At 33.9% G+C, this 16,282-nt stretch overlaps 1 protein-coding gene across 3 annotated transcripts in view; it reads right to left on the minus strand.

Annotated features, from left to right (window-relative positions):
• ATR (ATR checkpoint kinase) overlaps positions 1 to 16,282 on the minus strand; it is a 43,223-nt gene that overhangs the window by 1,580 nt on the left and 25,361 nt on the right. For all 3 annotated transcript variants that reach the window (XM_072868847.1, XM_072868845.1, XM_072868848.1), the window contains 19 exons: positions 15,916 to 16,094; positions 14,851 to 15,015; positions 13,547 to 13,638; positions 12,858 to 12,949; positions 12,318 to 12,495; positions 10,888 to 11,064; positions 10,337 to 10,496; positions 9,610 to 9,789; positions 8,140 to 8,282; positions 7,621 to 7,718; positions 6,273 to 6,505; positions 5,333 to 5,467; positions 4,541 to 4,741; positions 4,084 to 4,227; positions 3,183 to 3,333; positions 2,147 to 2,303; positions 1,862 to 2,015; positions 772 to 923; positions 418 to 523 (listed from right to left, as the gene is read on the minus strand). In XM_072868847.1, the coding sequence (XP_072724948.1) occupies positions 418 to 523; positions 772 to 923; positions 1,862 to 2,015; positions 2,147 to 2,303; positions 3,183 to 3,333; positions 4,084 to 4,227; positions 4,541 to 4,741; positions 5,333 to 5,467; positions 6,273 to 6,505; positions 7,621 to 7,718; positions 8,140 to 8,282; positions 9,610 to 9,789; positions 10,337 to 10,496; positions 10,888 to 11,064; positions 12,318 to 12,495; positions 12,858 to 12,949; positions 13,547 to 13,638; positions 14,851 to 15,015; positions 15,916 to 16,094 (2,897 nt within the window). The remainder of the gene's footprint in view (positions 1 to 417; positions 524 to 771; positions 924 to 1,861; positions 2,016 to 2,146; positions 2,304 to 3,182; positions 3,334 to 4,083; positions 4,228 to 4,540; positions 4,742 to 5,332; positions 5,468 to 6,272; positions 6,506 to 7,620; positions 7,719 to 8,139; positions 8,283 to 9,609; positions 9,790 to 10,336; positions 10,497 to 10,887; positions 11,065 to 12,317; positions 12,496 to 12,857; positions 12,950 to 13,546; positions 13,639 to 14,850; positions 15,016 to 15,915; positions 16,095 to 16,282) is intronic.

Raw genomic sequence — 16,282 nt, forward strand, 5'->3', positions numbered from 1 at the left:
CAATAATCAACATCCATTCATGAAAAGCAAAAAAATATGCATGGAAAGGACTCCAGATGTTACCATCACTGTAAATCTGGAGGACTGTGCAACAGTCAGAGGGAGGGGAAGCAGGAATCTCGCCTGTCCTATTGCTTCTGTTGATGTTGTCCTTGATTTAGTAACACTAGTAAGAAAATCACAGAATCTATTTTGGTTGATTCTTTAGCAGATAAATTACATTTTCTATCAATACAAATAGTCTCTTTATGGATAAAAATTATGAACACAGAGATGATCAAGAAGAAACAACCAGAAGAATTTTTAAATAAAAGAAAAAACAAGAAAGTCAAGGTTTCAATTAGAAAATATATAACTTGCAACCATAATGGACATTTGACATTTGAATACCTTATGCTATACTTGTTTTCAACCAACCTTTTCATTGACAACTTCTCCAGTTTCATTCACTTGTGCTTTTGTATTCCCTTTAACAGGTTTACTCCATTCCACAAGAGGATCATGGAGAAAAGTCTTTAAGACACTAAATAAATTAAAAATTAAAAAAGGATAAGATACATATACATTTAATTTTCAAAACAAGAACATTGACAGGAGTCTGAAGTTAGCGCTGAATATTGATATTGTTTTATATTTAACTGCGTGTCATAGTAAGACTGAGCTGCATGATAGGCATATGCTGGAACTGGCATATTCACCAGCCTTTACTGTTTCAGATGTTTACACTACAAACAGCTTTTTCAGAGTTTGTAGCAAAACCAGTTGCCGTACCTCATTAGAGGCTCCCTTTGATCACGCATAAGCCTCATTGTGACTTCACAAGCTCTTCGGAAGAGACCTTCTGTTCCCATTGGACCCATTCCATTAACCATGTTGTGAGTGAGACGAAAAGGAACAATTTCCGGAACTTCAAAAGTTTCTCCCTTTACATTGATAAAAAAAGAGTATGCCCTAAGTGTTTTAAGCATTATTAAAGGGTAACATTTGCATTGTTTTTAGGTTTTTTTCTCCATCTTTGTCACTGGCAGTTTCCTAGCTGACAGGAGATATTTGCTCAGATCACAGTCCTTCTCAACTGTTAAAGGGAAATTACAGTGAATAAAGGATAGCAATGTCCAAATAACCTTTTTCCCTGTTTTAATACACTAATACAGGGTCTAAAATTTTGTTCTAAATATATATTGCTGCTCTGTAGTCTCATGCAAAACACTAACTTTTATTTTATAATATGCAAGTTACCTTAAAAACATTTCTTTTTTTTAATTAAGGGTTATGTAGGACAATTAAGGCTTACTAAAAAGAAAGCAGGAGAAATAAACTAACAATATCTCTACCGCGCTTATCTGAATTAAAAAGGGTGCATATTCCACACCAAAAGCATGTTTCAACAGAAACACCAAAACTCCAAATCCCACTCTGGCCACAATTTCTGCTGTTTATTTTTACAGAATCATTGGAATTTTTGTGCTGAATTTGTGTGAGAAAAAAAACAAAGAAACTCTTTGCAGCAGCAGAATTCTGAATGTAGTAATTACAGCTTTGTTTGGAGGGTGGTAGTGGAGAGAGGAGAATCACAAAATACAAACACTCTAAAATGTGGGCTATTTTAGTGTATCCACATCAGCTCATCTGATATTGGCTAAATCAAAAGCTGGCTTTCATTAATGCAGTATACAGAACAATCACATACTCTTTACATATCCCAGACTGTTTGGTATAAATAAGAAACAAAGTGAGAGAGATAATACAAAAGATATGTTAAAGTAAAAAAAGTGGGGAAAAAACCCAAGACAGTGAAAATTTATAACTTACTTGCATGTAAAATAAAGAGCAAGTTCAGTAAGGGGGGGGCATTTCTCACCTTATTGAAAAGGCAGTTGAAATCCACATGCACACATTCACCAGTCAAAGAATCAAATAGGATGTTTTCACCATGACGGTCTCCTAGACCAAGTACGTAACCTACCATTGACATAACTGCAACAGAACGACAATAGGCTGACCTACTATTATACCTGCGGAAATAAGAATCAGATATGTCTAAGTCACTTCCTTGGGTTACCGGTCCTTATTCAGTAGTATCATTAATGCTTAGTGAAATACACAAAGTAGATATTCTTGAGCTAGCCCAATCCCAGTCACTCACCATGAAGTAGGATCAGGAAATGTTCTAAGAAACCATTCATGAAAGAGAGGAGGATGACGAGGCAGAAGGACTTCTTTGAACATTTTCAGCTTTTCAGACAAAGGTGCTGACTTTGGAAGCATATGCTGACGCAATTCTTTTCCAGTCATATAGATACCTGTAATAGACCTCCTCAATTAGGCAAAACAAATCCCCAAATATAAAGCCTTGTATGTACTATTACAAAATGGTATTTTAGAGAAGATAAACATCTCCATAAAGTTGAAATAAATGAAAAAATGGAAAATAACCCATAGAACATGGTGGTGGTGAGGTACTAGAAAGTAAATTAAAAAATCATAATCTTAACTGAAAAAGACCTGGCAAACAAGCCACCAGTTTTACCAATTGCCATGGGGTGGAGTGGGGGGAACACACACGCACCCCCACCCCCCCACCCCCCAAAGCCATTCATTATATTCAGCTAAGATGTTTGGAGTTCCAAATTCCCAGATGTCTGCATACATCCAGATAATGTGTGAAATTTTCCCCCAAAATTTTATTGCGCTGACCAGAAAGCCGCTTCGTTAACAAGAAATTCAAAAGAAATCTTATCTTTTCCCTGGAAAGTTGCTGTACCCTCAATCTTGATTCAATTATAAATTATCTCACACAAATGTAACGGAAATTATAAACAACAGATCAAATCTGAAGAAAAAGTCCACAGTCTTTTCTATTATTCAGAGCTGCACATATATTCCCATGCTGCTGGCACTGCTGCTGAAATGATTTACATCACTGTATAAAAGAATGTACTAAGATGATTGTGTTATCAGTTCTTGTAAGGAACTTGTTTATTACAAGCCCCAATTCTCTTCCATTTAAGAGTAAAAGTCTACCACACATATGAATAATAATGTATTGAAGACAGTTAAAAATACAAGTGACTGCATCTTCCTAGATTTTAGTCTGATCCGTGCTGTTTGTCTCATTTACTAATAAAGATATAAGCCCTTTAAAAAATAAAATATTACTATAGTCTAATATATTTCTTTACCTTTCTCCTTATAAAGCTTTATCAGGATATTTCTTAAACCAGCAGTATTGTTCACCCATTCAATTATGCCACATTCATCATTTAATGGAATAACTGCATAGGTTCGAATATGGAGTTCTCGCCTACGTGACTCCGCATCTTTTCTTAAGCACTATCCACAAAGGAAAAATGAGATTAACAGATAACATACATAGGATCAAAATGTATCAATAACATTACCTATTCTATCTAAATCTATTTTCCAATCACACGATCTAGAATTTTAAATTCTAAGCTTCGCTGTCTGCAGTAGGTCAAATGCAAGCAAAATGCTCATCTGTTCTCCAAAGTAAATGAAAAAAGAGAATTTTGCAATAAAATAGTCAAACTGCATAACTTGTACATTGCTTAAATCACTTAAAAGCAGTACTTGGAATAAGTGTTTTAGCATTTCAGAGACGCTATCATTTACTTTAACCTCATGGAAAACACGGTACCTTAACCTTAAGAATATTGCTGAAAAGCAAACTATAACTAAAATAAGAAGTATGGCAACACTTTTAGTATGAAAAGATGAAGTTACCTATTTCTCATGAAAAAATATTAGAAAATACTGAATAAGAAATATGAAGCATGACAGCAGAAAGTTTGCAGTTATTTATTTACTGTAGATAACCTTTCCTGTATATCTTTGCTGGAATAAGCAATTGTTTTGGCAAAACGTTATATTTTGTTATTCTTTTCACAAGTCCATAAGAAGTTACACATTATCAATTGCTATTGATTTCTGCTGAAATAAGATATTTTGCAACAGTTTACTTTTCTTCCAGTAAGATTTATCTCAAAGTAAGTTGGGTTTTTTGTTAGATCAACATTGTGTTCTGGTCAATAAGTATAATGCATCTGATTGTCTAACTCAAACCTTATTAATAAGGGAGTTGAATTCCATGAGCCGACAGTCTTTTCTTAGATCATCTTTTGGCTTACACATCATAATGTAAGATTTCCCATCTGAACCTTTTAAGGTGATCTTTTTTGGCTTTTGAAGTGAGGCAAGAATTTCCACCTAAGGAAAAAAATAAATTATTTATTAAACCTGTATCAGATCATACAAAATAGTGTCTAAGGGTAATAAACCACTGCAACCAATCACGTTAGCACTTCCATGGTGCTACAGCATATTAACCTCAGGCCAAAGCTTTATCTAAATACCAAGAGGTCATATCTGTCTTAGGTTGTTATGAGAGAAGCCACTCCGTTTCCACGAAAGTAATTAGGAAGTTTCCTACCCACTCCTCCATTTCTAGGGAGCTAAGATATATTTGCAGCTACATTTGTTTAACATTAAGTTTAAAATGAGGTGCCAACTAGAGGCTTACCGTATCATCAAAGCCTGCAATGTAGGCCCAGCATCCAGGAAAAGGGTCATGGTTAGCATGTGTACCAGGAATTGAAGGAAGAGTTGGTATCATTACAGATTGTAAGGGAATGAGAATTTCACTAAATGTGTGCTCTTCTACTAATCGCTTAAGTGTTCTGAAATGAATATTCATGCTTAATGTTGAGCTGTTTCCATCAACCTTGGGGAAAAAAAAAGTTGTTCAAAAGTTAACAATAAACACTTAAAATATTACTGTATTTCACATTAACTAATGAATAGAATAATAAATGCTTATGGTAATAAGAAAAATGGCAAATTACATTTCAAATTAAATGGGAGTGGTCAAAGGTAAATATATCTGGCCTTTATGGCACATGTATTTTTCATTCTGACTGTAAATACAGAATAATGAAATAATTTAGTTTTACCTTTATTATCAAGTTCATTTGTTCATGAAACACAACCAGCCTATTTTTATAGTAAAACTCTGAAAGTTACTGGGCAAGAATCATACATGAAAGTGCAAAACAACGTAAAGCCCATGCACCGTGAAATGTACCATTATGTACTGAAATATTTTGCAATGTGCTCAATTTAGAGCTATTTTCTACTTTTTTTAAATATTTTTATTATGAAAAAGCAAAAAAAAATCTTTTACAAGTTAGTGTAGTTTCTGTTAAACTGCAATAATGTAATGAATTGGCTAACGAAAGCTATCAGAAGAAGCTTTTGTATAACATTTTTTGAATAATCCTATTAAATGCATTAATTTGTTTATTTTTCTAAGTACCGGTTTGTTGCATAGTTCTAATAGCTTATCTGTAAGGCGTGTTGCATCTCCAATAAATTTTCCTAAAGATTCCTTCATGTGAATAGCTTTGTTTAGAATTTCCTTACATCTATTGACACGCGTAGGGTAAGAGGACTGAAAAAAGAGGAAAGTTAAAATTTATTAAACAACAGTAAAATCAATTAAAGAATCCTAAAAAAAAAAAAACCAACACAAAAACAACAAACCCCACCACAGTAGTTAATACATTATTTTCTCTACTTATTGCTTGTCATATTTAATATCTGGAGAAAGTTGTTCTCCAACTGAAATTTGGTACCTGAACAAGTACTAAAGTGGTACGGTTGGTGGGTGTGGGTGTGTGGGTGTTATTACTTTCTGAAACCCTTCTTGGCAGTCCCACAACATAAAGGCCAATATTCAAGAATATGCCAGTGTATCCTGAATGTTATTTCACCAACCTTAAAGAAATAGTATGCACCATGCTTTCCAATTTGCTTTGGAATGACCTTACTACCAGGTAAGTATTAGGAATAAGTGGTATATCTATCTCATTTTAATCAAGGCACAGAGTTAATTATTTGATTATAAAACTGGAAGTACTATTACAATTACTAAAACCAACAAAATCTGTTGTCTATAACTACCAAATTCATCAGCTATTTGTTATTCAAATTTCCTTTCCTAATACATCATACAAGTCAGGATGCATGTTAGCATTCTGATTTGGAATATTTAAACTGTACTGTCTGAACTTTAGACTGCAATAAAATCTTTTGCAGTGATAGCATTGATACCCTGTTCCACAACGTTGTATCACAGCAACTGAAACTCTCAATTCCTTCTCATCGTCTTAAAGTAAAATAGGTTATATTCACATTTCTCTGATGAAAACAGTTTTACAAACTTAATAAAGGTGTAGCTATACTTATCAAGGTACCTTGGACACAGCAGTCATCATCCACATTGCTTGCTGTGGATAGGCTAAAAACACTTTAGCAACAATCACCATCAGAACTGCGAAGACTTCATCATGAGAATGGCAGATTCGGGAGATTAACTGAGAAAAAGCTGTCAGAAACTGGTAAGGTGCCAGGTGATTCGTGTGCTCTGTAATCACCTTATTTATTTTAGCCAAATCATTTTTCATTTGAACACGTTCTGAACGACTAGCTGAAAAACACAAAAGGACAAGATTATGTTCCTTTTTTTCCATCAGAAATGTAAAGTCATTTAAATCAAGCCTACAGAAACATATTTTGTTGGTAATTTTCATAAGCCAAAAAAACTCAAGGAAAAGGAAAAGTTCCTACTGTAAAGTTCTTTTTAACATAGCATACAATGACTTAATACATATGCTACTTAACTAACCAGAATAACAGGAAATAAACAAGCACAGACAACAGGAACATGGAACAGACAGTATCGGAAAAGTTCTCCTTACACTCTTAAAATAAAACATCTATTACTCCTCTGAAATGATGCAATGGCATAGAACAAAAACACTCCATGTATTTCCCTGGTAAAAGGATTCCAATGTTCTTTAGTAGAGAGGAAATGAAGAAAGTCTTTACAAGGGATGAAATTAGCACCTCTGCTCCTGTCTCCACCCCTGCACCTGAGGACCCTGCATGAGTAGCACATCAACAACAGAGCAGCATCTGATGTGCCTGCAGCCAAATTCAGTTGACCTAAGTATATAGAACCAGGTCAAGATCAAGGAGCCACAACTGTCTGCTCCACTCCAGACCTGCAGGCAATGTTTGCAATTTTCATCTGTACAAAAATCTCCCACCCAAAATGCATCTATGGGAGCAGTTTCATATGCCTTGATGCTGCCCACAGGATCTTTTTTTCCCCCATTTAAATTTCAGTAAGATTCCTTCAACACTGGAATCAAGACAAATTGGAAAAAAGCCCCAAAGTCTAACACTTTACTGTAGTAAGTGTATACAAAACCACTACTCATTATTCATGAGGCAACTTAGAAGAAGTGACAGGTGACATGCAAGGATTTTCCCTAAATCTGTTTATTGACTTAAGTTACCTGAGGAACAATGCTATCTCATTATATATTTTGAAAAAGTTCTGGGGGGTTTAAATAAAATAATTAATACTCTCCTGCCTATTAACATCCTGTAATTTAAAAAAATAATAGTACTTTCTTTTTTCCATATAATCTCAGGCAGTAAGTCTAAACAAAGAACTGTAAATACACTTCACTGCTCTTTCAATTATATATTCAAAAGTATGACACAGGAAGTATGTACTGGGAAAAAATGTTCTACCTTTATCACATTCATATGCTTTTGCTCCAAAGTCCAGCCATAAAGATAGCATTCTTGGCATTGACTGATAGATGAACTGGTTTCCATACTGTAGAGACCTGCGATTACATGTTGAAATCACATTATGTTAATGATATATATTAGAAGCATTACAAACTTCACATCCTTAATTGTTTCACATTCCATTCTGGACTTTAGAAATTTATTTTCAGCATTTTAATGCATCTGCAACAACTAAAAGCTTACTAACATACAAGGGTTTTGTTTTTATTAATCAAAACTGCTGATGAAATAATTAACTGTTTTACAAGACAGACAACAATTGCTTAGTCAGAAGGCAGAAGTAAAATTAATTAGGTATGGAAACAAAAGGAAGCATGCAGTGTGTTGTTTTACAATACTGCATAAAAATTTGTGTCAGTCTGAATTGTTGAAAAACAATCTATTCCTATAAAATGTTTTTTCACTATAATAGTCATCCTTCCATAGAAACCAAGCAACGTTCCCCTAGGGTCTAACCTCCCAAAGTGATGAACTATGTATCTAATCAGATCTCCTTGTTTTTCCATCTTGTTGTCAGTTACCATTGGCATTAATTTGTCATAATATTTAGCAAGATAAAAATGTCCGTCTTCCCATTCTGGCAAGAAAATTGTAACATCCTGCAACAAAGTCAAAAAGAGGTAATTACTTTGAGAGGATGCTAAATTTAAAATAAAAAAATAAAACAATAATAATAAAAAAGATTTTCAAGAAACAAGAATCTTGTATTAGTTACCTTTGTGCAAAGTACATGCAAAAAAGTATTAATTGTAACTTTGTAACTCCAAAATTGTAATTTTGCCCCAAGATAAATGCCTGTAAAAACTAGAAGTCTGTTCTTAAAATACCTTTTGGATTTGGAGACAGCAAGATAATTTAAGACAGGATGATATACAATTCCTCAACTAGGAAAGATTATAGTTTCATTAACAATGATTATAATCAAGTTCCTGATCCTGATAAACTCAATACTGAGTTTCTTTTAGTTTTTTGAAAAGTGAAACAGCAGGATGTTTTTCACATTTCTGTTTTCCTTCTAAAAGCATGATGTTTAAAAGAAAAACAAAAAATTGTGTGACATATATTAGAAAATAAATAACTTAGCAAGTGGCACATCCATTCTCTAATAATACTAGCTTGTTTCCAGTGCCAATATTTAGACAGTAGAGAATTCTAAGCATTAGTATTTTAATATAATCCATCAAAATTTCATTAGTTTCCATTATTTCAACCTTCATTTGATTTGATACATCTGTTAGATTTTTCTCTAAATGACTGTTACAGAAGTATTTTAATTAGTAAGACCACAGGAAGTATTAACAGGATCAAATGTCAAAACTTGGATAGAAGACATACTACTTTTAAGGAGGCATAAAGATCTGCATCTACTACTGGTTTAGTAGGCGATATTAATCAATGCCAAAACAATATTTCACTGGCATAGCAAGAGGAAGCAGTGTAGTGCTGCGTTGTTGCAGAAAAACATACCAGTTGCCTCTTTTCCTAGTTCTTCAGAGACTGGAAGCATATTTTAAGCACAGTTACAAGTCACTACCAGAGAGAGAAGTAACGCTGAAGAGTAGCGCAATGTGTCATCAAGTTATCTCATTATCTATTTAGAGTAGCCCGCATTTTAGTGAGGAATTCTAATTTGTGCATGCATAAGAAAAAAGCCATGCTCCCGTAATTTGTTTTTTACTTTAAAAGAGTTATATTAGGTATTCTTAGCTCCCACTGTTGGGAACTGTAGACTTCCCTGTATTGTTATATTAAAGCTAACTCAGTTAAATCTTTACAAGAAGAACTACTTCCCTCCTACACATTGATACACCATTTAATCCCATTGATGTTATCTTTGGTTGACATCATGAGCATAATGATAGCTTACTTAAGGGATATATTATTATTCAAAACTACTGTCTTGTTAACACTAGTATATCAAATTACCTTATACTTTTTCATAACTGCATTGCTTTCAAAGTTAGCAGTTTCTTCCATAAATCTGCCCACTAGTAGCATTGCCCGACCGTGGATGAGCTGATTTTTGGTATTGCACAGTGCTTTATTTTCAGGGAAACATAAGTCAACCCCCTTCTGGAGAACAATAAGTGCTTGATGAACCTCACCCTAAGGGAAAGAGGAAAACGTTTGATGTACTTTAAATAAGAGAGGTGTAAAACTTCCATCTCACAGTTGTTATTAAGGCAAAGGTACGTGCCCGAGTGTGTTCTAGACCATTCTGGCTGTGGTAACTGAATATTACTGACTTCAAATGCTTCTTATATTCCCTTGTTATCTCAGCATTTTTTTCCCTTTAGGTTTACTACAATAATCGCTCCCATGTTTGCTGCCTACTTCTATTAGTTAAAAGGATACAAATTAAGGAAAGGTCTACTATTAAGATAATTTAAATTTGCCTGGGCTGCTTTGACAGAGGCTGGTAATCCACCAGTTTTATACATAGCTGCCAGAAAAGACAATGGATACAGAAAAGGGCTGACTAGCAGCTGGAGGTAAAAACTTCCCGTGGCTCAACTGCAATCAGAATGTGTTGATAGTCCCAGCTGACATACTTTGTTTTACGTATACTGATAGTGTGCCTTTTTTTATTGAAGAAAAGTAAAGATTATTTTCTTGCATGTAAGAAAGTAAGTTCAATTTTTATTTTCTTTACCTTGGACCAGAGCCACTTTGCTCTTTCTATGTAAAGTTCTGAGAGTGTAGATTCCCCAGCATTCAGAAGAGCATTATATGCAGTCTGGTGATGACCAGCTTTTCTCGCAACTCTAGCACTCTGGAGCCAACACTGACCAACAAGCTCACTGTAATCCTGGCTGCAGAGATATTTTTGCAGAAAGTGAAAAATTTCAGTCATGAATGCTACTTTACAATCTGAAGTAAATATCACAATGTGTTGAAACACAAAATTTCTCAATAAGCTATATACTACATAGTGATAATTTTAAATTATTTGTAATACATCTGTTTCACCTTTTTTTCATTTAGGCCTAGAAACAAATACTCTTTCCCCATTTCTCCCTTATCTTTCCTATAGACACCACTTTTCCCTTCTACTTTGAAGGTATGTAATATTGGAGAGGACTGCTTTTGTCTACAATATAAATTTCCACAGAGTTTTATCTTCTCTCTTCTAACATGCATATGGAAAACCAGAATATTACTGAGAATACAACATAGACAGACAAGAAATAGTCATGTTCCCACCTTTTGCTGAGACTAAGCAAAGCTCTTCTCAGTGCTAAAATGGGTTCTTTCGCTCTGTAAGAGTTTTGGGTCATTTCAATACGAGCACACCAATTCAGGGAATCTCTACTGTGGTCACCATCTGGTTGCTGAAACATTGGTCCAATACTATGTTCCAACTCACACAGCATATGCAACCTGTGTTAGCAAAATAAAGGCAAAAAATTGTTGCAAATTGATTGCCGTTTGAGATGCATGCAAGTTTTACACAGCTTTTGCCATTTTCTTTCTAAAAGCTGGCCATATAAGTAATTTCAAATAGTAGGACTTCTTTTAAAAGCAAAAATGCAGCAAAACAAACACACAAAATCAAGGATTTGTAAACTGATTAGTTATTTTCTCACTATTCCTTTGCCAAGCTGCTGAACACAGAGGCAATGAAGTTCACTTGGAGAGGAAGTCAACCTTTAGAAAGAGTATTTCTGTCCATTACTTTTACTAATAATTCTTCAAAAAGTCTGATATTTTCAACAAATACCATTTAGAGGCAATATACTATCTGTTACTTAACACCTCCTTTACAATAAAGTTAGTCCATTTTTTAAAAAATACCATTACTATTAGCTGTCACTGTAAAGCTGCAAAGCTGAGAGCTTATAAACACTTGAGTTCTTATTGGCAGAGTCTACGTGTAGTGGGTATATCTGACAGAGAAACAGTGACTGTCTGAAGGCTTCTGAGTAACCCAGATCAACGGCTAAATCTAACTATTTTGAAACACTTCTTCCTCAATACTCAAACTCCATTTCCTAAATAAAATAACACTGAAAAAATTACCAACACAAAATAGAATTAAGAAGTAGTTAAGAAATATATACTTCAATTGGCTAGTTTCATGCAGTATCTTGTCATAAGGATGCATTTACAGTGCAGAGGAAGTATTAAGCCTTTTTCATTAAAAAAAGGCCACTCACTTGTTAGTCTACTACAGCCAACTTCAAATTTTATTAAAAAAGAAAAAGTAAAACTACTGAAAGGGATGGGGTTTCAATTTTTACTGCTTTTTGTTGATAAAAGAAGGGAGTGCTTTTAGGCCACCATACAGATTAAAAGCAATGCTCTTCAGTTAATGGAGTTACTGGCCTATATGTACTATCTTAAGCATGGAATTAAATTGTTGATTTTTATTACCTGATGTTTACATAAACTTACTTGCTGATTTTGAAAGACTATACCCAACAGTTTTATTGTGAATATTTTTCATGGGGGATAAATATAAATTCCCAATTAATCAAAGGTTTCGAGTTGAGCAAGTATTAACAAAAAAGAGGTGACAGAAAATGCCCATCAGTACCATTTATTGTGGAAATGGAAAATTCTTGCTGCTGCATACTTGATTATGTGATTTCTGGATTTGAAAATAGTGACATGAAAATAGTGACATCAGAAACCTGATAATGTGTTCGTATCCTCGCTGATAGGATCCTCTTTCAAAGCTTGCTGCTGAAAGGGGTACAATCTGTTCTGCTCGAACAACCTTGAGTGTTTCATAAAAAGCTGCTTCATTTTTCTTCTTGGCTGATAACAATAAATGTCCTAGTCTGACACTCCAAGTAGTGGACTTCACATCTTTGGGGAGAAAAAAAAGCCTCTCAAACTCTGATTCTTTAAGCAGCTTAATCTGAACATGCTAATTTGTCTTAACATACTACTGAAAAAAATAAGTTTTTCCTCAGAACTAATTCATTTAATTTTAGAAATACTGTGTAATTCCACCCCACAATCCACCCCGGCAAACAAACCCAGAAGAAATTTGGCCTTACACTTACTTGAAATTTCTACTCAAAGACTATACAGTTTACAATCAAAGACATTTACAAGACTAAAAAAATCACAATAGCTGCCCCTTGGATTCAAGACAATTACACTAAAACATACATTTGTTCAGAAATGCAAGGAAGTATTCATAATTTGATATCATGATAACTTACCTGAAGCCAAATAATTTTCCAGTAAGTCCCATTGTGACAGTTTCCAGGCTGCTTCCACTCTGTAAGTGTTCAATTCAGAAATCCATTCAGACCTATTAAAAGAAAACGAAGGCAATAAAAGCTTGTGCTGAACTCAATTTTTTTTCTTTCCCCCCTCAGTATGTTAGTTCTACATTATATTAGCAAATATTTTTTATATAAAACTTCTCTTACTTGAAAAGAAAAAAGGTACGCTTGCTTCTAATAAAATTCAATAAAACCAAAGGATATGCATTGATAAAAAATAATAGCTGTTCAACACAATCCCACAAATTCAATTTCCAAGTAGTGTATTTAACTTCTATGGCACATTTTAAAAATTATCATCTTCAAATCCATTTATTCTATTAGGCTACAGAATAGCTATGGAACAAATCACATGCAAGACAATGAACGAAATATTCTATTTAACAAATTAAAGCACATATCAACACTGTAGACAGTGCAGACAATAAGTACTAACATTTCAGGAAGTCATGAAATTAATTTATAGACAAAGCACTTAAAGTTTTCTAGCTTCACATTGCTAACTGGATATGCTTGATAAGCCTCAAATGCTGGATAATGTGCAAAAACGGCTACTGAGACATAGGTGTAACACAAGAGCTTCATACTACTCGAATAAACATTGTATTAGATGCTTATAGTACCTGTTCGCAAGCACTCCATTGACCTGAGTAATTACAGTAGATAACTGACCAAGGCCTAACATGGACTTCACTACACCATGATAATGAATAATCTAAAAATAGGGAGAAAAAAAAACCAAAACACCAAATGAAAAAACCCCACACATATACATTCATGAAATTCATGGCACTCTGAAGGAGGAAATATGTCCATTTGAATGCTTTTTATAATATGAAAAGGCATAACCACTTGCACCATAAGCTAAATGAACATTCAAAATTAAAACAAACAAACAAAATCTATGATTACCAAATAACTTAAATCACCACAATTTTTGAAATGTGCCTCACCACAAATGTAGTTTGATGTTAATTTATTAATACCCATATCAGAGCTGTGAATAAAAATTTGATTTAAAGAAATGAACAACCACAAGAAGGAAAAAGTCATAGGAAGGAAATAACCTCAAAACCCGAAGCAATTTCACTCTTCATAAAAATGTTTGCCATACTCTGGGAATGAAGTAGGGCCATCAAAACACTCTACTGTACTTGTTATCAGCTGTACTAGATAACCTCTGCTGAACAGGGAAGTGCAAGAAACCATAGGGATATCCTAGCCTGGGAAACTTTTTACCAATTTCCATTAGAAAAGTATTTCAAATATATGTCTTAAACTTTCTTTTTGCATTTATCATCACATCTCTGGATATTCACTTTGGCATATGAAAAGCATGATAGTTTTCCAGTGCTGCTCAGCTTTATAGTACCTTATACTTATATGTTCCAAATAAAGGAAGGGAAATAGGAATGGAAGACAAATAACTAAGTTTTTTTTAATCATTTTCCAATTGCTCTTATATTATGAACATTTTCCTTGGAAGTCAATAATCAAAAATATTAAGTCAGAATTACTTTGACTAAAACATGTGGTAACTTGCTTTGATAGTTCTCTTGGCATGAACCAGTACTGACTGATACTTAAGCAATCCAATCCCAGGCCTTCCCAAGCAAAGGCTGAACTTTAATTGGTAAGCTGTCCTAGCAAAAACCTGGGCATAAGCATCCAACTATTAACCCAAGCCTGCAAATTACAGTATAAACCCAATAAGACATTTGTTTCAGTTTGTAAGACACTTCCAATAGCAATAATTATTCAGCAACCGCCACAGTAAACTCTTATGTTCCCATTTTACTTAAATATTCTGAAGAGGTATTTTTGGCTTAGTCTTGTGTTAGTTAAGAAGATTTAAAAAAATAACAGTTATATATTATTAAAAAAAAAAAAAAAAAAAAAAAAAAAAAGGAATTTGTCTTGTATTTACCTGATCAGGTTCCAGTTGGATAGCCCTATCATAACAGGCTGTTGCATCTCTTAACAAGCCAATACTTTCATGTTCAAGGATTTGTTCTTTGAGAGATGGTTCTGCTTTCCGAATTGCACTCACCCCAGCTACTCCATCTGGCTCATGCATAGCAGCATACAATTTCTTTATTCAAACAGAATTGGAAATGGACATTAAAAACAACTCTAAGACAACAAGATATTTTACATATAACATGCTTAGAATCAAGCATCTTCTTGAAAATGGAGAACCAACTACTCTGTAGGACTTCTTGGCATTAAGCTTTCACGGAAAATGTCAGTTTTGCCAGGCTACTTCCAAAGTTGAGCCCTACTTTTGCTTAGCATACTGTAATACTCATGATCTCATACTATAGAAAGAATAAGAAAGAATAATACATCAAGTTACCTGAAACAATTTGTATGAAGGGCAAAATAAATATCCTATTAGCACATGATAAAGTTGTATAACATGAAGCTGCAAATTACTTAAGGTGGGAAAGCAACACACTAAATTTTTCAAATTTGAAACGTCACTGAGGAATATAAACCATAAGGAACCACAAACAGGCTCATCCCACAGGTTAAAATACTTCTTGAAAATAGTTTAAACCATTTTCAACAACCTTAGCATTAGCTCTTTCTCTACTTTAGAATAAGCCACTTAGCTTACCTTCAAAAGTGTTTTGGCTTTTTTTTTTGTTATTATAGTTGGCTGTATTTTCTCTGACAAAAGGCACAGAGTTAACTAAAAGCAATAAATGCTATACTTTCAACAAAACCACATTTAACTATTTTCAGGATTTTACAATCTTTTATTATACACTAGAAAGCTACTCCTTCCTTTGTCATATAAGAGACGTGCCAAGCAAGGGGAAGTACTAAATATTGCTGAAAGACAGACAACTAAACACTTGTATCCAACAGCAAGAGCCTGACTACATCTCTTCTACCCATGTCAAAGAAGAATTTGACAAAGCTTTATTCATCTATGTCTATTTTCATCTTAAAATAAAACAAACAAAACCAAAAAGCACTTCAGAACCTGAAGAAATCCAAGATGCTCCTGAATATTTTGTTTCTTCTCTGTGATGAATGATTCAAAGTGCATCACAGCCCTTGTGTAAGCCTTAGAGCGAAAGGAAGCCACAGCTAGTGTATCCTGGGGTATGAGGTCTAGAAAACGTGTCACATTTTGATATTCTCCATAGTCCTCACTTGATGCTATAGAAAAAAAAAAAAAAACATTTTAAAAAGTCTGTCCATTGAGGTTTCATTTATAAGAATTACCTTATGCATCAAAATTCAGTTAATTCATTTCACAATGTAGTGAGATAATCTGATTAATTTAAGAATGTATTTTTCTCTTCTGTCAACACTAATTTAGTTAAAACAATCCTGGTGAACTTTCT

The sequence above is a fragment of the Ciconia boyciana genome, chromosome 7 (assembly GCF_034638445.1).
Source record: "Ciconia boyciana chromosome 7, ASM3463844v1, whole genome shotgun sequence".
NCBI lineage: Eukaryota > Metazoa > Chordata > Aves > Ciconiiformes > Ciconiidae > Ciconia > Ciconia boyciana.